General features: G+C 37.4%; 2 protein-coding genes across 2 annotated transcripts in view; both read right to left on the bottom strand.

Annotated features, from left to right (window-relative positions):
- LOC113351306 (disease resistance protein RGA2-like) overlaps nucleotides 1–12,218 on the bottom strand; it is a 28,280-nt gene extending 16,062 nt beyond the window's left edge. The window contains exons 1-9 of the mRNA XM_026595319.1: nucleotides 11,961–12,218; nucleotides 11,560–11,664; nucleotides 11,285–11,448; nucleotides 10,995–11,079; nucleotides 9,926–10,022; nucleotides 9,651–9,853; nucleotides 8,397–8,443; nucleotides 8,067–8,313; nucleotides 7,283–7,764 (exon numbers count right to left, since the gene is read on the bottom strand). Of these exons, the coding sequence (XP_026451104.1) occupies nucleotides 7,283–7,764; nucleotides 8,067–8,313; nucleotides 8,397–8,443; nucleotides 9,651–9,853; nucleotides 9,926–10,022; nucleotides 10,995–11,079; nucleotides 11,285–11,448; nucleotides 11,560–11,664; nucleotides 11,961–12,218 (1,688 nt within the window). The remainder of the gene's footprint in view (nucleotides 1–7,282; nucleotides 7,765–8,066; nucleotides 8,314–8,396; nucleotides 8,444–9,650; nucleotides 9,854–9,925; nucleotides 10,023–10,994; nucleotides 11,080–11,284; nucleotides 11,449–11,559; nucleotides 11,665–11,960) is intronic.
- A 4,161-nt stretch (nucleotides 12,219–16,379) lies between these two features.
- Nucleotides 16,380–17,465, bottom strand: LOC113351305 (probable disease resistance protein RPP1). Its single transcript, XM_026595318.1, has one exon. It carries the CDS (start codon nucleotides 17,463–17,465, stop codon nucleotides 16,380–16,382), a length of 1,086 nt encoding a protein of 361 aa, XP_026451103.1.
- Nucleotides 17,466–26,836: the final 9,371 nt, after the last annotated feature.

Below are 26,836 nucleotides of genomic sequence, written 5' to 3'. Positions count from 1 at the left end.
ATTTTTCTGAAAATTCCCAATCTAGGATTGGAACTGTGTGCCTCCCAAGTCCTCTTGGACTATTTTGCTTCAAAATATAACACTTTTAAAGAGCCACAGTTGGAAATTGCATGTTTGCCCATCCCGAAAACAGTCCATTATGAGTTAGACCTTTTGAATCCTGAACCCCTAAAATTGTTAGATTTTGTGCTTAAAAGTGAACCTGTTGAAAAATTTTGGTTTAGGGGTGATTCATTCGGTTTTTCACTCTCACTCCCATTTAAGTCCAATTTTAGTGTTTTGAAACTTTCTATGTCTCTACACTTTTTCTTTTGGGTTGATCCTCAACTCTTTAGATTGTTAGTGTATGGTGAATTTTTTGTATATAATCCAGTAGCTAAAATTTCTTAAAAACCCTTTTGTTCCTTTTGTATATATTTTGCTAATCCAATATGATCTCGGCTGAAATATGTTGGATTTTTGCCTTGAATAACGAAGTTTTAATTCTGCTTTCGCCGAAATCGGGTATTCTCTCTCCTTTTACTCTACTCAGCATGTCCCTTTCCATACGTTGCATTTTAATTCTTTCCATATTTTGAAACATTGAGGACAATGTTTAGTTTAGGTTTGGGGGTATAGAGTAGATACCATGATAATTTGTCATAATTGAAAACAAGAACTCCTTCTTTTTGAAAAAAAAAAAAAAAAATTCAAAAATTCAAAAAAATTAAAAAATGAAAAATCATAAAAATGGAGCTCATTTACCTTGAAATGTTGACTCTTGTGCAAATATGTAATTATTAGGAGTCTTAGTCTAGATATTTAGGCACCCTGATTCTAGCACAATTCACATAGTGATAAGAAATTTGCACACGCACGATCTACCAATACATGTATGGCCTCGATCTTCAAGGTGTTTGATAGGAAGTTACGATTGCCAATCACTTTAGAATACTGAACGAAACTTGACTAGCTTGTTCTTTGGTTGGTTGGGATAGAAGGTGGAGGTTACATTAAGAAAGACAACCATCGAATTTAACTGGGTGCATCAAAAAGGGCTACCTCTTGCAAAGTGTCATGTAATCTTTTGTTTCCTTTTGTATTTGTATCAAAAGTGTTTCTATGTTAAAAAAAAAAAAAATCGATGTATATATTCAGAAAAAAAAAAAAAAAAAAAGGAAAAAAAATACAAAAAAAAAATAATCAAGTATTTATCAATTCCATCATCTCTTGTTCCAAAAATAAAAGAGAATAGTCAATGTAAATAAGAGTCATGTAAATAGTCATTTTGTTGTTTTATTGTAATAAGCAAGGAGGGTGTATGCCATTGATGTACAACGCGAGTAATTGTGAAATACCTCCAACTCATTCACAATTCTCGTAAAGTCCGGACATCTAGCTAGATTTCGACCTCAGTTCTTAGCCTGAGAAACTATCTCTTGGTGATTAGTAGTCATAACTTCAGATCTTTCTTTACACATGTGTAGATACACTTTACACTCTTATCACATGTCTTTTTTTTGTTATCAGTGCTAGGATTGTGCCTTTGATAGCTAGATTGACATCTCCATTTTGCTGTGAGCTTAAACTGTTTTGCACATGTCACATTTGATGGAATCTGAGCTCATATTTTGTCCTTAGGTTTTGTAGGCACACCTCTGGTAAACCTTCACGAGACTTCACTCGTCCACTAGGGACACTTAGTGGTTTAAAAGGCTTAGTGCATACGCTAAATGCATTCGAGAGACCAGCGACAGTGGTATAGTTAGGATTTCCTTAGTTTTGTTTTACTTGAGGACAAGTAAAATTCAGGTTTGGGGGTATTTGATGAATGCCAAATATTGTATATATCTATCCCTTTTTGTTGGCATTTAACTCATCTTTTATGCATTAATTCTACATTTTATCCCATATTCTGTATTTTCATTGTTTTCGAGAATAAATATTTTTATTAATTAATTTTGCATTTTTAGGTAATAAATAAAGTCTGGATGACTTGCGGAGCAAAAAGAGCAGAAAAGTAGTGAAAAGCCGGGAGAAATCACGCAAGGAAGCCGCGAAGAATGGTGCGCACAACCTCATTTTCTACACACAAAAACGCCTCCGTTCTCAGCCATCAGATCAGTTCTCAGAAGCATCCGATGGTCGCTCCTTCATAGAGCATCAAAATCTGAAGTATCTGCCAAGCACCACAGCGCTGAAATTCCAAGCCTTCAGATTAGATGGTAGTTGAATCCAACGGTTGATCCCTTGCTGTTCATCGAAGTTTGATATCTCCGCCTTACACTACAGTACCTAACTCCATCAAGTACCGTTCGTTTCGTTGTATCCCTTCATCCGACGGTCGATCCTCGCTTGCCTCCGCATCACCGTCCGATCTACCTACCAGCTCCACATCCCACGGCTCATCCTCGCTGTTCATCCAATTTGATGAAGCCGCCTAACACCCTAGCAATCGAACCTATACCAGCTAACCAAACACCCCCCTTCTTCCCAAAACAGTCGAGCCCCCCTTCCTTCTCCTCTGCAGAAAATCCACCGTACACCACCACCTTCTCCACCTCTGCCACCAACTCACTGCCACCACCACACCTCCACCATCATCACCCCTATCTTTCCCCATCATTACCCCCTTGTTCTAGCCTCCTATTATATAGTTTTCTCCCCTAATTTCTCTCTAAAAACCTAGGGAAGAAATCAATAAAATAGGACGAGTTGGAAAGATGCAATTGAGGCATGGGACGGAGCAGGTGAACAAGGAAAATAATGGGTCGACGATTGAAGTGTCAAATCACATGTTTGGTGAGTAAATTTCGGATTTTCAAAACCCTAATTTCAAAATTAGGGTTCACAAAAATTGGGTATTTTGTATGTTATAAATAGAGAGTGTGTAGAGCAATTTAAGGGTGTTCTTGGGCTAGCCGAGATTCCCCCAAAATTGGGTTAGTTTAGGTTTAATTTTTAACTTCAATTTCAACTGTTTAATTTTAGGGTTTCAATTTTAATTCCCTGTTATGTTTCAATTCTAATTTCACTGCATATGTTAAATTTGTTATTCTCCTGTTAATATGTTTGGACTAGCCAACATCCAGGACTTTCATGTCCTGTTAAATGTTCAATTTCAGCTCAATTTAAGTTCATGATCACTATGTTCTGTTAATATCAATGTGTTAAGTTGCAATATCCTGTTAATGTTTCTGTTGAATGTGCAATGTCATGTTAGTTCACTGTTAATTTGTCATGTTAATGTTTGTTACTTTGTTCTGTTAATGTTTTTATTTTCATCTCCTGTTAACATGTGTCCTGTTTAGATGTTATTCATTGTTAGTTCAGTTAGTTGTGTTCATGTTTGTTGTTGCTCCTGTCACTGTCAGTTACATGATGGAATGCTAGGCTAGATACATTTGAAGCATTGATGTGATTGTGTAATGGAAGAAATCAGTGCTCATAGCAAGCTGATTTTCTTGCCATTCTTGTTGTATGCTTAGGTTGTAGTGTTGATTGTGCATTGGGAGAAACTAGTGCTTATAGCAAGCTAGTTCTCTTCCCATTCTTTTAGTATATCTCCTGAATGCCTTAGCCTAGCCTTGCTTCATTTCAGTTTCTTCACCTCATCTCTGCCCTTGGCCTTAGGCCTTGGTTCATCTTGTTGTGTTTTGCTTTTGTGCATTGTTTTGTTTTTTGCTGTTTAGTTTTCCTTTGCTTTGTTCCTTGTTTTGCCCTGTGTTGTTTTTGCTTGCACTGCCTTGTCTGTTTCTGCTACACTGCTGCCTCTGCTGCTTTGCTTTCTCTGCTCCCCTGCTGCATTACTGTTGCTGCAGCCTCTGCTTTCCTTCTCTGCTGCACTGCTGTTGCAGCTGCCCTTCTGCTGCTGCTGTTGCTTGTGCCCTGCAGCTGCTGTTGCTGTTGGCCTTGCTGTGCAGCTCCTGCTCCTGCTGCTGCTACTGGTGCCTGCTGCTGTGTTGCCTCTGCCAAGCTGTTTGCTGCTGCTGCCTTCCAAAGCAAGTTGAGCCCAATCCAATTCAGGCTTAACCAAAGCCCAGTTGTTTAACCCAAAGGCCTAGTTCAATAGCCAAGCCCAATTCAGTCAACTGTGGGCTTAACCAAAGCCCAGTTGTTTAAGACCAAAGCCCAAATTCATTAAGGCCCAATCCAATTCAGGCTTAATCAAAAGCCTAAGTTTAAGGCCAAAGCCCATTTGCACTTCAAAGACTAACTGAGCCCAAGCTCAGTTCTTTTTATTGTGAACAAACCCATTAGTACTTTAAGCCCAACAGTTTCCAAAAGGCTTCTAAGCCCAAAGCAAATCTAGGAACCCAAATAGCTAAATCACTTCCAAAACACACCCGATCTCTGTGGATCGACCCGTACTTGCACGAGCTACAACCGACGACCGTGCACTTGCGGTATTACTGTAGGCCCCCGTTTTATCACGCTTATTTCTATACCCTTTCAAGGCCCACCAAGTTTTTGGCGCCGTTGCCGGGGATCTTTTTGCATTTAAATATAATATCTTCGGGGCCTACCAGAGACCTCTGCGGATATGCCCTCGGGTTTTCCCGTTGAATTTCTTCAAGTCGAGCGTGCTTCTCGATAATTATTCGGAGATCGCCTTCTGTCTTGGGCACGCTCCCGTGAATTTCAACAAATAGGGGACTCATTCGGTCTAAGCCCCATTTATAGCAATTGATGCTTACCACTGGGTCCACGCTTCCTATGGCTTGGCAGATCCTATGCCATCTGTTTGTGTATTCCCTCGTGGTTTCCTTGTAGCCAATTGCTAGTGAAAAGAGCTTATCCATCCCGGTATTTACAGTTTTGTTGTACATGTATGTTCTTAAGAATTTCTCTGCGAGTTGGTCGTATGAGTGTATGGAGTTTGGTGGCAGATTATCAAACCATGATAACCCCTATCCCTTCAAGCTTGACGGGAAGTATCTACAGAGTACGGCGTCGTTCTGTCCCCATCTATCTAAGACACGGTTGTAGTACCGAACATGTGCAGCAGGGTCGCTGGACCCATCATAGCATTCGAACGTCGGGACAGGGCATTTCAGGGGAATAGGGGTGTTGGCCAAGCGATGCGTTAGGGGCGTGGAGTTAGCTTCTCTCATGACCTATTCTAACCTTCCCCCACCTTGTTTATTTTTCAATTGCCTGATCTCTGCCATCATCTCATCTCGCAGTTCCTCCATTGCGCGTTGGTGCTCTAAATTCTTCAGCTCATTTCCGTCTGACTCTCCATCGTCATAATCCGGGTCGGATACGCTATGTCTCCTTGTCGCGTCTTCATTAGTCGCTAGGACGACTCTACAGTCTTGGTTTGGCTCTGGTGCTTTGGAGCTTGCTTCATCAAGTTGTTGGCTGGTCTTCGTGCTTAGAGCAATCCGCTCCTTTAAATCTTGATTTTCTCTGGCCAACAGAGCTACAGCTTCTGCGTAAACCTGTTGGTTCCTCCTCAGTTCCTCGAGCTCAGCCATTAGTTGGTGTGATTGGTTGGACCCCTGATGGGGAGTCCCCGCGCGTGCCGCTACAGCCGTGGCGCCGCCCTCCTCCATGGTCTGTACTAAAGGTGGCAGGGGTTCAGCTTCTGTTGCTGGTGTTTCCAAATTGGAGTGAGCACCCCTCTGCGGTGCCAGAGCCGCCGGTATGGTTTGATTCTGGTTATTTGTTAGCGGCATTCCAAAGGTTAGCAGATGCGCGGGTTGGAATGTTCTGGATTCATCCACCCTTTCCCTTGGTTGGTTAAGTTGACTCATGGCGAAGGTATTGCTAGCCTCCGCAGCCTTCGGGACTACCGCAGCTTCCCCGTATTTTATCGTTGCTGCTCTGAGAGCCGCCACTGCAACAGAATTAGCGTTCATGGGTGAAGTGATTTCTGCGGTATCCTGCCTTCGATTGGTCATTTTAGTTTTATCTCCTTTCTGCTTGCTTCGGGTGATGATCGGGGTTGTCCTGGGTGTTTCTTTTGACAAAGCTTTGGATTTTCCTGCTTCCTGCGTCTTCTCCATCACGTGCCCTTTTGTTGATAACGAAATCTCGCGTAAACTTGCCTTCTTTACTCGCAACACGTTCTCTCTGTATAAATTATTTCAAACAGAAACGGGAATATCCGCGTGAAGCGGGTTAGTTGGCGAAATACAATTTTTCAAGAGGGAATTAATACCCGCAGGCTATAAAATACGGGTTAAAGTTTTATTAAAGGAGATCCTTAGTATAAAAAAAAACTACGAAAATTATAAATCCGACGGATTAGGACAATAACCCCTGCTTGGAACAATAACTCTTATCGAAGGCAAAAGGTGGGTTTTTGAACATAATACCGTTGACGAATGATCTATACGGTCCGAGCTGATAAAATCGGAGCAATCTTATGCCAAATTAGAATGAAATCACAGGACAAGATAAATCTTTTACCGGGACGAAGTCCCTGTTTCTAGCGCCAAATTGTGGACACACGAACTACGTGGGGGTCCGAATGCACACAATCAATCATTAACGTCTAAAGAGATTACGATGATGATACCCTGATGTGGATTCATTGGCTCAAAACCTTCGGGTTTATCATGGCCTCCTCCAACTACCCCGTGCGTGGCGATCATGCATGGGATACAAGTATTAAAGGAAAACAAAACATATAAGCGAATACGTGTGGAGCTAAATGAATGTAAAGTGCTGAAATGTAAATAAGACCAAGGTTTACGTGGTTCAGCACTAAGGCCTACATCCACGGGGTTTGTTGTTCTACTATATTATTCACGGTTACACGAATAGTTGAATGACTTTGGGTTTACATGTTTCTCTCCACTAAGGGATTAACTTACCCTTACTATTCTCTCTCTCTCTCTCTCCTTCTCTCCTGATGTTTTTTCGATCCCCTTTCCTCTTTGTGGAGATTGGGTATTTATAAGGTTGGAACGTGGGACCCATCTCTGAAGACCGTTGGAACCTTATCTTCTCGTGTCCTTGCGTCCATCACGCGGAGGTCTGCGTTTCCCCCTCGATCCCGCGGAGGCATCTTCGCTCGTTCCACAGGTTGGTCGACACGTGCACTGCTCAGAGTGTTTAATGCGGGTAGTTGAGGGGTCTGCTCGTGTCAGACAAGTGTCTTCTGCCCCTGTCAGTCCGTGTCAGCTAACTTTCTCTCCGCCGTTGATCTTAGCCCCTCTTCTGGGGATGAGATAAAGCAACTCCTCGGGGTTTATTTGGTGCTTCGCGACGCATCATGTTTTGATGTTTCGGCTTGCATGCTTTCCACGTACCTTTCTGTATACACGTGTCCGATAGTGAGATATATGTGTACACAATGTCTTTTGTTTTTGAGCACAAAATGTTTCCTAATACTCTGGCAGCAAGTGGTAAACCACAGCATTTTCTTGCTATTTCTTTTCCTATGTTAACCATTTTCAGATTCTCCAATACCCCGCCACGAGAAAATGCCTTTTCCTTGATAATTGACCAACACTCATCTGTTGATAATTGTTGCAAGAGATATGCAGGGGTGACCAGTAAGACGTCCGATGCAACATTCACTTTACTTTCATGAGAACCACACATCAAAATGTACTGTAGCCTTTCCCAGTTGTCTTGACCCTCAATATCCCACAAGTCGTCAAGTACTAGCAGATACTTCTTCCCGTTCAACATCTTAGAAACTTGTCTGATCATTAGCTCAAGACTTCCATAATCGTAATCATGTTTATCATCATCATCATCAATGTATCCTATGATCTCTCTTAAAACATCTTTTAGACAAAAACCAGAAGATAAAAAGAAACCCATATTCTGAGTTCGAAGTGTTCTATAACAGATTGATCATTGTAAACTGATTGAACTAGTCTCGTTTTTCCGAGTCCCCCATACCCACTATTGGCACGACCGATATTTGTTCACGTTCATATTGATCCTTTGATGGTGCGACCAACAAATCTACTAAATTTGATATGTCCTTGTCCCTTCCAATAAGTTTATCGAAATCACATATCGTGTCCGGGGCTGCTCGCTTCTTTGTGTTACTGCTGGTAGTATAACGGCCTTTGCGAATTTCGGAAAACAAGACGATTAGAAGAAGAAAACAAATCCTTTACCCTGAGCAACAGATTGTTGTTTATTTCGAATCGTCGACGCATGAGTTCATATGAGAAGTCATCTAATATATCCTCAGCATCATAAGCAATATTTTTAAGCCTTCTCAGCACTTCAATAGTATCATCACTTTGTGGTAATCTCTCGGCTTCAGAAGTTAGAGCATAAATCATCCTCAAGGTGTCATTAAGTTTGTTCAAGTCACCTTTTATTTCAGGAGCAACCTCTTGAGCAATTGTAACGATCAAACTACGAAAAAGTTGTCAAGTACCGAAAACAAGATTTGCTTCGTCCATTTCTGCTATAAAGAATATAATACCGACTAGGGTCACAGCATGATTGCTTTATAATGTAATGTTGAACTGAAGAAACCATCTGCCTGTTTATATAGGCATGCAAAAACTAGATACCTAAAATAACTCTAAAACTAAATATAGATATACTAGAAAAAGGAAAGAACTAAATTAAGGCTGTAGCCTGTAGTATATATATAGCCGACTTCTAAAACTAGGCTGTAGTATATCAGCTAAACAATTCAAAAAGTTATGATGTTGGTTTACTACTCAAGGAATTTTTAAACAGAAGAATTAACGATCGAGGCTGCTGCTCATAGATTGCCACGAACCATAGTTTTATTTGTAGTTGCTGGAAATCCTATAACTACAACCATACAAGTCTATGAAATCACGGTGAAAATCATTTGTTTATTCATTAAGATCTTAAGTTGGATACAAGATAATACAAAGACTTAACTTGCTCTCCAAATAAATTTTCTCTCTCCTAATTTCTTGTCTAACGCACTCTAAAAGATATCTCCCATTACATGATAGCCCTTCTCTTTATATAGGATATTATATAGTGGATGACAGCTAACATATCCCCTATTTTCGGAATCACTGTGCGTTACAATCGCTCGTGTACATTCACTCAACTTCGCACACTTTACACTTCGCACATATCATCACACTTTACTCGTGACTGTGCTGACATCATCAAATACGTCATCTCAATTTTGCTATGTACGATGGTCTTCGCTTATATTAGAGAGTTGTTATTTCGCATACATAACGAATATGCGATATTTCACTGTTACCTTATTTCCCCCCCTTATTGAAAGAAAACATAGGCATTGGGTGTAAGAAATTATTTAGGATATTAGCACTATATTATAAACCCGCCAATTGAATCAAGACTTTGGAAAACTGAAATTATTATTCATACACTCGTTAAAGAGAAACAGAAACTCAAAACATTTACTCTCAAAGCATCAAAAGAAAAAAAAATGAAGAGAATTAAAAGGAATCCTTAATCTGACATGTCTTTTATCATAGTCCTCGTGCGTAACAATATTATCTTCCCAACAACTCTGTCGATATCCCTTACCAAATCACTTACTACGACCGGGGCTTCCGGTTCTTGCTTCTTTGAGCTACTGCTGGTGGTATAACCGGTTACTGTAAATTTTGAACATTACTAGGTATCTGAACTACGTAATAATTCCTTTAATCTTTTAGTTACATCTTTCACCTTATAACCCATCCTTACTCAAAAACAAGACGGTTAGAAGAAGAAAAGAAATCCTTTACCTTGAGCAACGGATTGTCCGCGTGAGCTCGACGATGCAGGATTTCATATGAGAATTCAGCTAATACATTCTCAACATCATAAGCAACATCCTTAAGCATTCCCAACCAACGTTTAACATCTCCATCCCTTTGTTGTAATTTCTCGGCCTCGGCAGCTATAGCATAAATCCTCTGCATGGTGTCATCAAGTCTCTTCAAGTCGCCTGTGATTTTAAAGCACGGAGCAATCCTTTGAGCAATTGCAAAAATCTAGTCGTTAAGCATTAGTGAAGTACCCGAAACTTCTCCCACTTCTTCTTCCATTGAAGAGATCAAAGAGAATTCAATATACTGTGAAGCAATAATAATGTTCTTAACAGGCAAATTAACCATCTGCCGGTTTATATAGGCATAAACTAGATACTGAAAATAACTCTGAAACTAAATAGAAAAAGACTAGAGAAAGGAAACAACTAAATTAAGGCCGACTTCTAAAAATAGCGAACTTCTATTCTGCTGACGGCTGCTATTCTACACCACTTTAGCGACTTGAAAAGCAGTTTGCTTCTCTGGCAAAACCATAACTAAGTCACAATAAGGTGTCAGCCGGTGATGCTAAAGTGTCTTTGCCACGACTCTAGCTACTGCATGAGATCCTTGTGTACACCAAAATATATATGGGGCATGCATGCTGTGTTACACAAGAAATCCAACCCCATGAGACCAAGATTCGTAATCTATCATCTGACAGGATTGGGACTAGCTAAGAAGCTCTGACTTAGTTGATGCAAACTTAATCACAAATTTGGCACATTACTGCTACAAGAATATGATATGCTAGCTTGTGCATTATTTCAACGTGTCAATGGAGCAGAAATTTATTTTCCAATCTCAGCACCCTTCTGCTTGGTTATCCATGAGACTCGTTGGTACGCTAGCACAGCAACCTGTTCAATTAATGTAATAGTATGTTGTTGGAGCTTAGTTTGGTTATCATTAATAAAAAAAATTAAAAAAATTAAAATAAAAACCAAACAATATTCTTTTTTTCTTTTTTTGAAATTTAGTACGCATATACGTTTTACTGTCAACCTTGATTTAAGTGGGTCCCACTTGTCGCAAGACAAAAGTGGTAACGCAATGCGATCCTCTCATCGAATTTCAAAAGGCCGAACATAACTGTCAATTAATGATTTTCTCGTGTTGTCAACAATCCAGCTAGGTTGAGCTTCTCTCATTTCAAACACAATTTCAATGACAAAAAGCTCAGTATAGCAATATCTTTTTTCTTTTTTTGATAAAAAGAAAGTCTTGGATTAACTATGTAAGTTGAAATTGTCTCTTGCGAGGAGACTACAATACTACAATATCTGTAGGAAAATTATTAAAGAAAGTTATAATTGTGTCTCTATAAGACGTTGCAACTGCATCAGCTACCTGATTATCCCTCCTAACAACAAAAGAAAAATTATAATGCAAGAAGCCTAAGTTTAAATGTTTTACTTCTTTTAGGATGCTTTTGTTTTCCTATTGAATCAGAAGTACATCATATGTAATTGATTGAATGACGAGCTTTGCCTCAGCCTCTATAAGAATCTTCATCATCTGCTTTTCCTTCTCCAATATTAAAGCTTCACATATGGCCATGCATTCACCAAATTCCGGACTCCGAACTCCGTTTGCGAAGCTCCCTTTGATTCCTTCGCGCGCAGCTTCCTGTATTTGTTCGTAACATAATGCCATCTCCAAGCTTATTAGTATCATGACAAAAAGAAGCATCAACATTAAGTTTGAAAATATCATGCAAAGGTGGTTTCCACTGAGAAATCATGATAGAATTCAAATTACTGTTAATAGTACAGGGTTCCGGCAGATGAGAATTCAGGTGATAATGAATTTTGTGCATGGAGTTAATAGGGTTAAGAGAGACCTCCTGAAATGCTGTCTCACATCTTTCTTTCCAGATGACCCATGCACTTATCATCAAAGTGTAAAGCAATTTCTCGTCGGATAATGATTGTTTCCTAAGAACCAACTTTTCACCCATAAAAAAACATTATTACACCTATTTTGAACTTAATCTATGTCCACATTGACTAACCTCCAAACTTTTCTTGCATGGTCACATGCAAATATTAAATGCTCTATAGTTTCCTCACTTCTTCCACATATGGCACACCGAGTGTCAATACTATCATTATGAAAGGACAACTTATATCTGGTGTTTTGCGGTTCTCTAATACATGTCCAAGCCAAAAGCTTGATCCTATGTGCAGTGCCTGTCTTCCACAAAGACTTCCATACCTTATTTTGGATATTTCTTCCATTTACCTGAACATCAGAAGAGCTCATTGTAAGATGCTTATAGGTATCTTTTACAGAAAACTTCCCATCTTTTGTTGGCATCCAAATCATGATATCGTCCTTAGTGATATCTAGAAATAAACTTTGAATCTTTTGAGAAGTATTATCATCAAAAAGTTGGTGAAGAAGATCAGTGTTCCAGTTATTGGAATTTGGAAGTATAAGCTCCTCAACATCTTGATAAAATCCAAAGAGATCATTACTTGGAGAAGCAGGAGAATCCATGCCAGTCTAGAAAAACCATATATAAATAAAACTAGGTAACCATTACAAAATTTATGCCCATGCAGTGTCCGATTGGACCTAACTAATGGCATCGGTGTTTTTTTCTTCCAAGTGACCCATGCACAAGTTAGCAATAGGATTGGCCGACTATAAAACTTTTTTTTTCTTCTTTGTGACTCAACTAACGAGAATAATTTGCGGCGATGTCAAATGAATCGATACTTTCCAAAGACTTCTGTAAATAATTTGGTTAGTTAAATAATTTGGTTAGTTATTCATACAATTAACCACTCCCTTTTGTCTACCCGAGGTCATCCCCATTTTCAAAAAAGAGAGGAGAAATGCAAGTTCCCCGAATGAATGTTGTCTCGTTAGCTCATGCGGCTCTAAATCGGATATAAATTCAAAAAGCATGATGTTTGATTTCTCAAAGAACCTTCAAACAGAAGAAACTAACGAGGCTTCTGCTCATAGATTGCAATAGGCATTGAGTCTAAGAAATTGTGTGGGAAATTTATCATCACATTATGAATTATAAATAGATGTACCCCTATTATTACACCCGATAGACAAATCCACCCCATTTTTTTTTACTTTTACAAATATAAGCATGTTTTACCTTTTCCATCCAAATCTGTTATTTTAGTCGATTTAACATACTGTCAGTCAGATTTTCATTGACCGAGATGAGAAATTGAATACACTGATTACTATTATACCCTTTAGATGAAGTCACATGTGTTAAGTAGAAGGAGTTAGATCGGGCCATATCGTTCGTTTCTCTGTTATTTCATTTCTCATCTCTGGTTCTGAACAACCTATTCTTCTCTCAACAAAATCGATCGAAAACTTAGGGGTTTGTTTCAAATGATTGCGTTTGCGTTGTTTATTTGGTGAAGATATAGCAGTGGGAGAGATGGTGCTTGGCGGCGTAATGATTTGGTTGCTGTTGTGTTTTTGATGGGGTTCTCGCTCGAAGTTGCTGGTGGTGACGGTGCTGATGTGTTCTTGTCGTGCTCGATTTTTTTTTTTTTGACGGGTACTGCTACTTGAAATATGTAGATTGCGATTTTCAAATGGGATAAAAAATTGAGAGTTAAATTAAAAATTGAAGATTGAAAAACCTTCATGTGTAAATTGTAGCTTAAGTATGGTTAGTTTCAGTTTTGAGAATAGTCAAGGTCTTTATAACAACTGATTTTGGGGTTTATACAGGCTATGGAGGTTTAAGGCCAACACTAGCAAAACTGCATAGCAAGTGTTTGAGAAAAATTCCAAAAGAAACAAATGTAAAGTTCTTCTTGCTTTCTTTATTCATTTCAGTAATGATAGGGGTTTCATTATAGCCCTTTCCATGAATTGATGAATTGGGTATTTAGTAAACACCTAGAATTAATATTGGATTATGAAAATTTGGATTATAAAATGGTATCACAAGTGTAATTTGGTTAAGTACTCTAGGATATATCCCATCACAAAGACAGCATGTCAGAGCTCTTTTCATACTAGAATTACTGCGTTAATTTGATTCTCTGTAGTGATATGTGGAAGATGATTCCAATGTATAGATTCAAGATAGTATAATTTACCTGCTCATATTGATAGTCTCAGTTAGATATCTTATATGACAATTAAGTTTATCACAACTCTTCTACTTTTAAATAATGCTCAAAGGAAATCATCGCGTTGTTTTTATTATCACACCTAGCTTATTCATGGTTACATGGCATAATATTTTCTTGTTTTGCTATATATAAGCTCATGTTTTGACATTGATTGATCTGGTAGAGTGGAACCATGAATCTCGATCGTGATGAACAGTTCTGTTGTAGGTTTTCTTGTGATATTTTTCTTTGCTTTTGAATATCTTAATGTGTGAATTTAATTTTGATCACAACTCGGAAGTTTTAAAGTAAGTCTTGCCTTTCTTAGTGTCATGTTTCACTTTGATATTCACAGATATTTGTTACGTCATCTCTGGACCACATTGGCGTTCATCGAGAGCTTGTGTCTTGGCTTATTATTTATTAAGTAATTAACTGGTACATTAGAGTTCAGAACATGTCTCAGTGTCACCATCTCCACTAAGCCTTTAACCATCTTAGTCCTTAGACAGTAACATGATCGAATCAATTCGGCAATGGAATGAAAGCTAATTAATTATAGAAAGCTTTTACACTATTCAAAAATAAGTCATTTTATTTGACCAAGCATATTCTCATGCCTGGAGTTATCATCTATAACTTGGATGAGTTGCTTAGGAAACATACAGGCACTAAGGCTGAGTGGTACACATTCATGTGCAACTATTCTCACATCCATAGTGTCCAGTGTATGCATTGATGACTAGTTTCACTATACTGTATCACGGGTCAGTATGGAGTAATAATTATGTTCCTGCGGCTGCAGATGCCAATTAGATCTGGGGATTTGCTGATTTTTTTTATTTTTATTGGTTTCAGGAGCAACATTTGGGAACTACAACATTGGGGATTTTGTACGTATCATTTACTTTTTCTCGTTATTTTCTTCGGCAACAGTTAGGATGTTGGGGGTCGAAGAATGCTTTTCTGGGTAGTACTGGATATTAGTTATATGTGGCTGCCAATTTGATACCATCTTGGTAAGTATATTTTGATTCTTAATGTTGTTGTTCTTGAATGTGTTCACTTTGTATGTCCACTTGTGGAAGGCTTTTGAATGAGTATTGTTGAGTCTCGTTGCCCTCTGTTGTTAATGAAAGTAGCATAATTTGTTAATCCGGATAAGCATTTTAGTGCTATGTTATTTGAGAAAAACTTACTGTATGTTTATAGAGAATGTTTACTTTTGGTAGGTTCTAGTAACTTTGGCACCAAAGCTTTTATAACAAGCCTCAAGTTTATTCGTCAGGGAAAGTGCAAATTCGGATAGATTTTTCTGTATCTGTCTGTATTATATGTATATCAATGGTTCTAATTTATCTGTATCTGTCTGTATTAACTCTTTCTTCCTGCAGGTACTCAATGGTTCTTGTTGCTCTATACCTTGGTTTGTAAAGTATTAACTGGAATCTTTTTTCCGTCGCACTTTGTTCTAATTTATCTATCTAGCAGTTGAGGTCTCCATGCAGCTGCAAACAGATGGACTCATGGACAGGTTTATATTATGCTTTTCCATTTGTTTTCATTTGGTATCACACTAGTTTGCGGTTATTTAGATAGGAAAGCACATGAACTATTTTATTTGGTTAATTATGTCTCAGGTAATTAACCAATTTAATACATGTTAACAGAAATCTCAGAATTTAATTAGTCTTTATTTTTTTCTCCCTCTTTCACAATTGATATAGGCTGATACCAAATTGTAATACATGTTAACAGAAATCTACCAATTTAATTAGTCTTTATTTTTTTCTCCCTCTTTCACAATTGATATAGGCTGATACCAAATTGTTAGGGGATGATACCATTTCATATAGGACAAAAAAGTCTTAAGCAATCCTCACCGTGGATCGGCTAAATGGTATCAGCCCCCAGTAATTTCGATATCAGCCCTTATCAATCATGCTCTCTTTACGTATACAAATTATTCTCCAAAGATTTGATTTTGACCTCCTTAACAGTTAATCTCTATCCCTTCCCTTTAGTCTAATTTTTTGATTATATTGATTGTGGGATTTAAGTGTAAATCTAAAACATCAAGAAGAAATCACAACAAAGGTTTCAATGAACAGTGAAATCTGCGATTTGAACTGAGTTAATAGGTTATTTGTCAACTCAGCGATTTGGAGGATTAAAAAGGTCTTTTCAAGTGGACTTAACTGCTGACACGAAGGATAACTCTCCGTTTACCGTTTTATCAAAAAAAGGTCAAAACAGGAGTACATTTGTAAATTCCAAAAAAAACGGGGTACATTTGTATACGCACTTACATTATCAACACATAAACTGAATCCAAGAATTTTGGAATTCTAATATATGCGAGGATTCATACACCCGTTGGAAAGATTAATAGAAACTCAAAAACATGTATAAACTCTCCGAGCATATTAGAAAAGACGTGAAAAAAAGAAGAAGGAAAAACCAGGCATGAAGTACTTTAAGGCTCTTGAGGAAACCTACAGTCTTCCCTTCCGTTAAGAAGGGAACTTTGGTACTACTTTGACCTTCGTACCAAACCTTAAATACATTTCAATGCTTCAATTCCTTTAGGCAAATCTTCGAGGTTGGGACATGAGTGCAATCTAAGCGTCATCAATCTTTCAAGACCACTGATAGAGTCTGGTAATCTACTCACCTTTGTATGTGAAATATCAAGGCTCCGTAGATCTTTCAAAGATCCAATATTTGTGCAATTAGAGACGTTTAATGCTCGCAAATTTTGGAGACTAGTAACTGAAGTAGGTAATATTTTTATTCCTGTATGTGAAAGATTAAGGCTCCGTAGATCTTTCAAAGCTCCGACGTTTTCAGGTAAACCTTCAAAAGTTGTGCAATTAGAGACATCCAATGTTCGCAAGTTCTGGAGACTAGTGACTGACATAGGCAATACTTTTATTCCTGTGTACGAAATATCAAGGTGCCTCGAGCTTCTCATTGATCCAATGCCTTCAGGAAGTTCCGAAAGGGTGGTGCAGCGGTTTAATACCAATGTCTGCAGATTATAGAGATTCTTGACAGACTGATCATCCAATACATCAAGATTAGAACAGCCCGAGAGGTTAAGATATCTTAAATGTCTCAACTTTGAAAACAAAGCCGGTACTTTTTGAATCGTTGAACCACTCGAGTATAATACGCGCAAATTCCTATTCGGAAAAACATTTTGAATTTTGTCACAGTCTCCTACTTCAAGGGCAACTAATGAGCGTAATCTATCTTTATAAATACCAACCTCTGGAAACCTTCTCGGCATATCTTCATCAAAAACTAAATGCAAACGTCGAATTTCAGAAAAACTTACTACCTCATTGACTCTTAAAGTTGAGCACCCAGCATTTCCAGCAACAGTACGTGCTACATAATGTACAAGATCGTTCAGCTTACACTTCTGAATGTTAGCCAAATCAGCCTTATTTTCTGCACTTCGAAATAAAGAGTCAGACAACAACTCGTTAAAATATTCATTTCCAATATCTTCCATTAACACTTCTCTCCCTCTTTGTCTACTAGATGGCACAAGAAAGCCTTCGGCCATCCATAATTGAATTATCTCTTCTCTATCGATCACCCTACCATTGGGAATAAAGAACAGTAAGAAAAGCATTGTTTCAAAGCTGATGACGACAGACGGTCGTAACTTAACTTAATAATTGGATAGATGTTCGTAAGAAATTCTGCACTGTCTGTAGAGCAGTTTGCTGGTGCATGTTATCAGAATAAAGCAACACCTTTCCTGCTTCCCTCTGCCCCAGGTTGTTATGGAAACCTAATTTCAAAATTTAATTAAGAATCCCCAAACTGAAAACTGTTACAACAAAACAAATAAATTTCAAGCTGTTACCAGTGAAGATAATTCTACCCATGAGAAAGCAAGATACCCCTGCTTGTTCAGCTTCTTTCTTTTGTTTATCAGTAACCTCCATATCAAAATTGTGTTAATTCATTGAACTCTACACTCTTCCCTTTCTGTAACGAAACAAAAGTAATGTGAAGACAAAACTTAGCCAGGGGAAAAAAGAAATTACCAAATCCGTTGATGCTTTGGCGATGGCATTGCTATCACAAAAATTATATTTGTAAGCACCTTATGACTATTTCGGATAGGACGTAGAAACCACTATATTTACCTGTAATAATTTAAAAGTCTCAGGCTCTCAGCAGCTTTAAGCCCTTATAGAGGGAAGTATGAGAGGTCTGACAAATATTCATGAGAAATGTCATAATATAGCTACCTATGACCCTGAAAAATCCATTGAGAAACGTCAGATAACTCCTCCAGAATAATCCATGTATAATTAAGGACCATCCAGCTAAACACAATATCAGTTAGAGTCGAGCTCCTAAAATGCACAACTTAATGGTAATGCAATATGTTAGATATTTGGTTGAATTTATGATGAAGATTAGAAGGATTATTGATCATGAAGGAGTGGGAAACTAATAGTTTCTACTCACTCTATTTTCTTTTGATTTCTTTCTTCGTAATAATTTCTCTCTCTACACATGGTCAATATAAGACCATAGAGATAAGATGACATGTGGACATCTATTGTCCATACAATTCTACTACTACTTATATTCTTACACTCCTATTATATTTGAACATTACATTAACACTCAACAATCTCCTCCTTAATGTGATGTTCTACAACTCCAAGTAATTCTCTAAAGTTTTGGAACTTGCCTTTGGGAAGTGCCTTGGTGAATATGTCCGCCAATTGGTCTTCCGTCTTGCAATACTTGAGTTCTATCTCACCATCTTCAACCGCTTCTCGAATGAAGTGATACTTGAGTTTGGTGTGCCTTGCTCTACAATGCTCAACCGAATTTTTGGACATAACAATTGCGGATTTGTTGTCACAAAAAATTTCGGTGCACCCTTCTTGTTTCTCTTGAATGTCTTCCATGATTCTTCTTAACCATACAACATGAGATGTAGCTATTGATGCCGAATGTACTCCGCTTCCGCCGTGGATAGAGCTACGGTTGGTTGCTTCTTCGATGCCCATGTAAATATACCCGAATCAAGAGAAAAGGCATAACCCAATGTACTCTTCATGTCATCAATACACCCTCCCAAGTCGCTATCACAATAGCCAACTAATTTGACATCCAAATTTCTTGAATACATGATTCCATAATTCATTGTTCCTTGAATATACCTTAACAACCTCTTTGCCGCGCCAAGATGTAGATGACTAGGTGAACTCATGAACCTAGAAAGCATACTTGAAGCAAACATGATGTCGGGTCTTGTATGTGTAAGGTACAACAAGTTTCCAATAAGACCTCTATAGTAAGTCTCATCAACTTTTCTTCCTCCATCATCTTTCTTGAGTTTCTCATTCACTACAATTGGTGTAGATGTGGGGTTACAACCAAGCATACCAAATTTCTTCAACACCTTTTCGGCATACTTGCTTTGATAAATGAATACTCCATCTTCACTTTGATGAACTTCAATACCAATGAAGTACTTGAGTAGACCCATGTCACTAATTTCATATTTCATCATCATTTCTCTTTTGAGTTGTTCAATCATATGAACATCATTACCCGTAAAGATATGATCATCAACATATAAAGCAACAATGAGAATAGATGTACCTTGTGTCTTTACATATAGTGTTGGCACATTCATGCTTTTGTTGAAGTTTTGCCTTTTGAAGTATCCATCTATCTCACTATACCAAGCTCTTGGTGCTTGCTTTAGGACATACAAATCTTTCTTTAACTTATATACTTTGTCTTCTTCTCCTTCAATCATAAAACCTTGTGGTTGTTCTACATAGACCTCTTCATGGAGTTCTCCATTCAAAAATCCCGATTTGACATCAAGTTGATAAAGTAACCAACCTCTTTGAGATGCCATAGAAATCACGGCTCTAATGGTGTCAAGACGAGCAACCGGTGCAAAAGTCTCATTGTAGTCGATGTCGGGTTGTTGAGAGTATCCCTTTGCCACCAACCTTGCTTTGTCCCTTTGAAGTGACCCATCCGCATTGTACTTCACCTTGTAGATCCACTTCACACTAATAACTTCTTTGTCACTTGGGCTTGCTACTTTCTCCCATGTGTCATTCTCATTAATGACAACAACTTCTTCTTCCATAGCTTTTATCCAAACCGGTTCTTTTGATGCTTCTTCAAAATTTTACGGTTCAACCGTACAATAGTTACATCTTTCATACACTTTACTCAACCTATGCATCTTCTTTGGTGCCGATGGTGGTAATGTTGATGCACTAGTACTTGGAGACATACTTGGAGATGCTCTAAACCTTGCATTTGGGGGTATTTAGGTAGTTCTTCACCTTCTACAACCTCACTTGTTGCTGAATTTTCTTGCTCTTCATCAACAATATCGGTTCTCTTCTCAATTTTACCTTCTTCCAAATTCCATGAAACACCTTCATCGAACAAGACATCACAGATTGTGATCATTGTGTTGTTTTTCAAGCTCAACAACCTATAACCTTTTGATTGGAGGCTATATCCAAGAAATATACACTTATCACAAATTCTTATTTCCTCCATCTTCTCACCACACATCATCATATTATTAACAATTTCAACAACTCTTGAAGAAAATTCATTCAAGCATTCATTCTCATTCATTTTAAGATTCTCAAAATCCCTTCTATAAGATTGTAATTTTAACTCTCTTACCTTCTTATTACCACCATATTCCTTTTGAAGAATATCCCAAGCTTCTTTAGCTTTAGGAAAATGAATTACTCTTGGTAGAATAGTGTCTCCAACTCCTTGTTGGATGTACATGGATGCTTTAACATTCTTCTTCCTACTCTCCTTAAGTAAATTCTTTTGGTCTTGATCTACAGTTGATGTATCTTCAATTTCATCATACCCACTTTCTACAATCTCCCACATATCTTGTGACATGAACAAGGTCTTCATTTTGATGGCCCAAAAATCATAATTTTCTCCATGGAAAAGAGGTATTGATGGTTGTTGAATGTATAAACTTGAATTGCTAGTACTTGCCATTGATTTGGTTGATGATTGATTGAAGAAATTGGTTTTTTCTTATTTGGATCTAGTTTTTGAGAATTTTAAATGTTGCTGATTTTTGAGATTTAATGGATAGAAATTGATTTTTCTTCACTCTCCAAGATCAGATTCACTTGATCTATGCTCTGATACCAATTGTTAGATATTTGGTTAAATTTATGATGAAGATTAGAAGGATTTTTGATCATGAAGGAGTGAGAAACTAATAGTTTCTACTTACTCTATTTTCTTTTGATTTCTTTCTTCATAATAATTTCTCTCTCTACACATGGTCAATATAAGACCATAGAGATAAGATGACATGTGGACATCTATTGTCCATACAATTCTACTACTACTTATATTCTTACACTCCTATTACATTTGAACATTACATTAACACTCAACACAATATAAGGCTTATACTATTTTATAGATATTAGTGAGCTGGTTGCACCCGAAAAATTTCATTACCGGTGTGGAACTGCATTCTTTGAAAATGCTTCATTTTATATCATGGAAATATTAACCAACATTATCCAACTTACCCAAGCAGAGGTATTGGGATTACTGTGAGACGGTGAGAGCAACGTTCAGATTATAAGAAGGACCTACTTAAAGGATGCACACTAAAACATATACATGCTTTTATAGAAAAATGAAAAGATAATAAGAGAAACAACACCTGAAAGTTGTCAATATGTACGCAGCCTATAGAAAACATCACCAATATTTAACCAATATCCAGAAGCTAAGAGTAAGTCTCACTGGAAGATTTCTTCCTTGTCTTCAGAATCAACAATCTGCAAGTTTATCAGCAGCACCTGCAATATGATGAGCATCAGAACACAATAAAATGCACACAGTCAAATAACTCATAAGTGATGAGTGAAACCAAGTAAACCTGAATCTCACCTCAATTTCCTTTTTCTTATAATGTAAATAGAAACTGGCCAACCTCAAGCTCATGGTTGCATTTGTAACTGCATTCTAAAAAAAATTAAACCAATCAACTGAACAACTGATGTAGAGAATTCCAGATTTGCCGAAGCAGAAGCTCTCTGATTTTTTTACAAATCAAAACATAAATCAGAATTGTAAAGAAAAAGAAAAGCCCAAAAAGAATAAGGGAATCAGGGGTTTTTCGGTAAGAACCTGGGGATGAGGAGATACCAAACCACAATTATATAACAACATAATTGAGAAATAATTGCCTGCAAAAAAAGGCAAAACGAAAAAAAATATTAACAACCTAAATCAGAATAAAGATGACAATGACGAAAATCAAATAAGAAACTAATATGAAGATTAGGGCTAGGAGAAAACTTGAAACAAATAGAGATTAGAGATGATGAGTTTATCAAAACAATCGGTACAAACTTCATCATCCCTTTCTTAAGCTTTATCCTCATCCCTGGATCTCAAAACTGCTCTTGATTCCTTTATCTCAAAACAAAACCCTGACTCTATATCTTTACTGTTTTTCCGTTGTTCTGTGGTTTTAGGGTTTTAGTTTGCTTCAGTTTTCTCTTCTTAGCGCGCGTGAAAGAGAAAGTCTATTTCTTATGGGTGCTCCTTTATATACCCCCACAAAATACTAACGGTACCCCTATTAGTTAGTTAGATTAGTTATAATTTAGTTAGCATGAAAATCCTTAAGTTACTTGAATTTTTTTATATCAATACCCCCTTCTAAAATTTGTTATACCATGTAACAAAACCATTAAAACAAAAGAAAAAAATCTTATGCAAAATGCCTGCAATATCTTTCGTCCCAAAACTCAGAATTATGTGTGTACTAAAAATATAATCACGGAGAGAATCAATTTTAACATCAAAATGATTCAGTGAAAAAGCTGCAACATCCATATTGTTGAATCATTGAGATAATAAATTATATTAAGAGCAGATCAGCTGATTTAGGATTTGTGACATTAAATTAATGATGTGAATTGATAGACACATTTTTGTGTCTAATTTGTCTCGATTCTATATATTGATAGTTCTCATTCTTGTATTTATTTTGGTATTTTATCTCTTTGTAGGTGTTTTTGGAGAAATAAGCTTTTGCGGCGAAATTGGCTCAAAACGTGGCATTTGAACCTCCGTAGCAAACGTACCAGTGACATCCCAGAAATATACCGGAGGAACCCCGAGAAAAGTGTGGAAAACATCCCAGAAAAATTACTAAACGCACCCAAGGGACAAGTGTTATACGGACTCCAGAACCGGATAAGGGGCGACCACTGGATAATGGGCAACCTATCCCCTTCACGTTCAAAAACTGAAATTGGCAGGAAATTTTGTGCATGCAACTGGCAGAGTTGGGGATTGGTTTCGAAGGTGTTTTAGTGAGATTCAATCGCCAGAATTGATTGGGCTGGACGTGATTCAACTAAACAAGCCTGGTATAGTCGTTTGTTTGGATCGAATTGGGCTAGAAACCGAGTTGGAGCTAAACAGGGAAAGTGTTTTTACACGGACCCTATTGAGATTATTTTTAGAAGTTCTAGAGAGACTAAAGACATAAAAATCTTTCCAAAGATACATATCTATCTAAGGAAGAGTTTGAGACAATCGGGAAAGCTCAGAAACGCGTGGAACAATTTAGAGAAAAGATTATTGCCGTAACTGCCAAGAAAAGAAAGAAGAGATTTCGAGAAGATTTTGGAGAGATTTAATCGTCCTTTTTGATATAAATAGATTGGTTGGGTCATATAGAAGGGGTGTCGATAGTTTGGGAATCTGAGGAGGGCCAGAGAAGAAGAAATCGGAGTTCGATCAAACTTTGTTTCTGCTGCTGCTGCTGCTGAAGAACACGAAGAACGGACGTCCGAAGAAAGTCGTTCTTCAACAGTGTTTACGACAAAGTTGTGGGGGTCGCAGCTGCAGTCTCAACATCACTTCATATATAGCGTTCTTCTGGTAACAGTGAACAACGCCTTTGCAACAGTTATTTCTGTTGCGATTTTTCTGTTCAATTGTTTTACTCTCTATTAATCAACTTTTGAGATTTACACATGTATTTTGAGATCATGATTAATATGAGGAGCTAAACCCCAACACTGGGACGACGGAGGAAACCCTATTTCACGCATGTGGTAATTTTAATAATTCTTTATGACTTTTTGCACTTATTTTAATTGATTCATGATTTTCACTAATTAGTTGTGATTTCGTTTGATGGTGTATGCTTAGACGTAAGAGCTTTTTATACACCATGCTTGTGATTTACATCTAAAGTTTTAAAAATCTATTTCTGGCAAAGAATAAGAGTCCATATTTTTAATATTTGAGCTATAATTGATTGGAGTTATTAATTGAGTCACATGAATGGAATTTGGTGGAATCCTGAATCTCAGTATCTCTCGATACTGTGACATCTTTCCTTGTACATATAATATTAAGTCTAAAATCGAATCTCAACAAGTCCGAGAAATGAACACTTTACTTACCACTACAAAATTACATCAATTTTTGGCGCCGCCGACGCGGATTTGTGTATAGATTTGTTTTAGGTTTCTTTTTATTTTTGTTCTTTTTTACGCGTTTTGGTATTTTTCGATTCTTTTCAGATTTGGAGCGAATCTACAAGGGAAGAAAAAGTGTTATAAAAGGAAAGCATCGCCAAAAAAGGAAAGCAAAGAGGAATCCGAAAGGAGTGAAAAAGAAGATTTTGTATATAGTTATTTTGTTTTATTTTTAGAAACTGTAAATAGGGTGTTGTTTTTGTAATTTTTCTTTTTCTTTTTGGACATTTTTATTTTTTGGACATTCTTGGACATTATTTTTTTTAAACCCTAAGGAAGGGTCAAAATTAAATATCAACTGTTTGCAGGGAAGGACGACAGTTACGATACTGTCTCGGCCCCTCGGGTTCGTACACTGACATCGGAGTCGGTGGCCTGAGTCGACTTCAACGGTTCATCGCCCGTCTGGTTCGGGAGGTAATATTCTATCCACCCACGAATCCCCTGTCAGTGGGTTTTATTTTGTGTAACAACTCACACCCCTGCGATAGAATGTCGAACTGGTATTACAATAGCCAATACAACGAATATCAGACTGAGTTTCAAAATGGACGTTACTACTTTGACCATAGTGTGAATAATGGTTGGGAACATCAGACTTTTGAAGGTTATGGTTCATACCATGGTGAGACCAATTACTATCCACACGCCAACCGGTCATACGAGCAAAATTCCTCTCTACTAGAGTCAACACGTAAGTTAGCTGAGTCGACACGTAAGTTAGAAGAAATGAATAACTTAGTTATGGACGAAACCAATGCAACGAGTGAACTTTCTTTCCTATATTCAATCAGGAAGTCATGTAAGTCGACTCAAAATATTTTGTTAGAGGCCCAGAACATAAGTGCTCTTAATTTCCAATATAGTGTCTCCAATAGTACCTTTGAAAATGAAGATAGTTATTCACATAATCAAGATGACGAGGATAAAATTGGTAACACTACTTGTTTAGATGCGGTTCAACCATTTTCATGTTATTATAATGATGATTATGATGAGGATAGTGTTGATGAAGAATTTGAAATAAGTAGGCATAGTGATCAGGAATTTGTTACTCCAATTGAGCTTTACAATGATACTATTATTTCTAGTTCAAATCCAAATAATTTTAATAATTATTCACCTATTCAAAAGGACGAGGATTTGACTAGATATACCCCCGTTTTAGACGATGTAGTATTTCTTTTTGATTACGAAGTCGATAATAGTTTAGAGGAACGAGTTTATTCTGAGAATATCGTTTTAGAGTCTAGCGATTTAGAAACAATGGTCTTAGACGAAGAAAATGAACTCGTACGCTATTAAATATGAGTGAGGATGCGTCACTTGAGTATAACCTAGAAGAAGCAATTGACTATTTTCAGGATTCCAACGATCTAGAAATTAAGGAAATTGTAGCTAGTGTATCTAGAGATACCCAAAACTCTAAGTTTGGGGGTGATTATCATTCTCCATGTTCCTTAACTCTTAGAAAGGTCCCTCACTTCGGACTTGACATATGTGCCTCAACCATTTAGCAAGATTATCTTCATACACGTTTTCCTGAACCTAGTGATGTCCATAAGGAAGTTCAGTTGTTGGAAACCCATCCTCTGGTTGATGAGGTTAGACCAAGCTATGATACCAAGATCGATTTTGTTTTCCCACCAAATATTTTTCAACCAATTGTGGGAACGTATAACTTTCAGATGTGTCAATTATTTAGTTTTGAGACTAAACCTAATTACTTTAAGAGATTAGGGTCGATACATTTGCTTAAGATTGACCACCAGTTTCATTGTGGTCGATTGTGTGAGTCAAAACTGATTGACTTTAAGGATCCTCAATTATTCAGGTTATTATTATGTTCTTTTAAATTTTTACTTGAGTTTCTTCAGACTCTAATACCTGAACCGGATCTTAGCTTTGAGGAATTCCAACCCATAAAAATATTTTATTTGGACCCAGTTATAGAACCTGAACCTGAACCACAGGTAGATGTAGTTGTCTTAAACAAGAAACTAGACAAGGATGTGATTTATTTGCTTATTTTCTTGACAGGTTGCAGATTCCTTTTATTTGTGATAGATCTATTTGGTTTTGATGACCCACAGAAATTTCGGCTATTAGTTTATGATTCCATGAGGTGACTAATCATCTATTAGTCTGGCTGAAGACGTTAAACTTAGCACTTCTTGGGAGGTAACCCAATATTCATGCGACACGGTAATATCTTTTCTTATCTCTTTTGCTTCAAATGGTAACAGTTTCTCCTTGTTCATGCTTTTAATTTTATCTTTAGAACATTGAGGACAATGTTAGATTTAAGTTTGGGGGTATGGGAGAAACTTTTTAGTTGCAATATGAATAAATAAACTCCAGAGCCTAGAAATTTATGCCTATTAAGGATCGTATCTAAGTGGATGGAAGCATTTTGGTTGTAGGAGTTGAGGAA

Source organism: Papaver somniferum, chromosome 2, assembly GCF_003573695.1.
Source record: "Papaver somniferum cultivar HN1 chromosome 2, ASM357369v1, whole genome shotgun sequence".
In the NCBI taxonomy this organism is placed as follows: Eukaryota; Viridiplantae; Streptophyta; class Magnoliopsida; order Ranunculales; family Papaveraceae; genus Papaver; species Papaver somniferum.
The sequence above is the reverse complement of the archived record's forward strand: the minus strand, read 5'-3'. Positions and strand labels throughout refer to the sequence as shown.

Excerpts from the sequence above, each read along its gene's own strand:
- LOC113351305 (XM_026595318.1), bottom strand. The coding sequence starts at position 17,465 with ATGCTTTTCTTACTGTTCTTTATTCCCAATGGTAGGGTGATCGATAGA.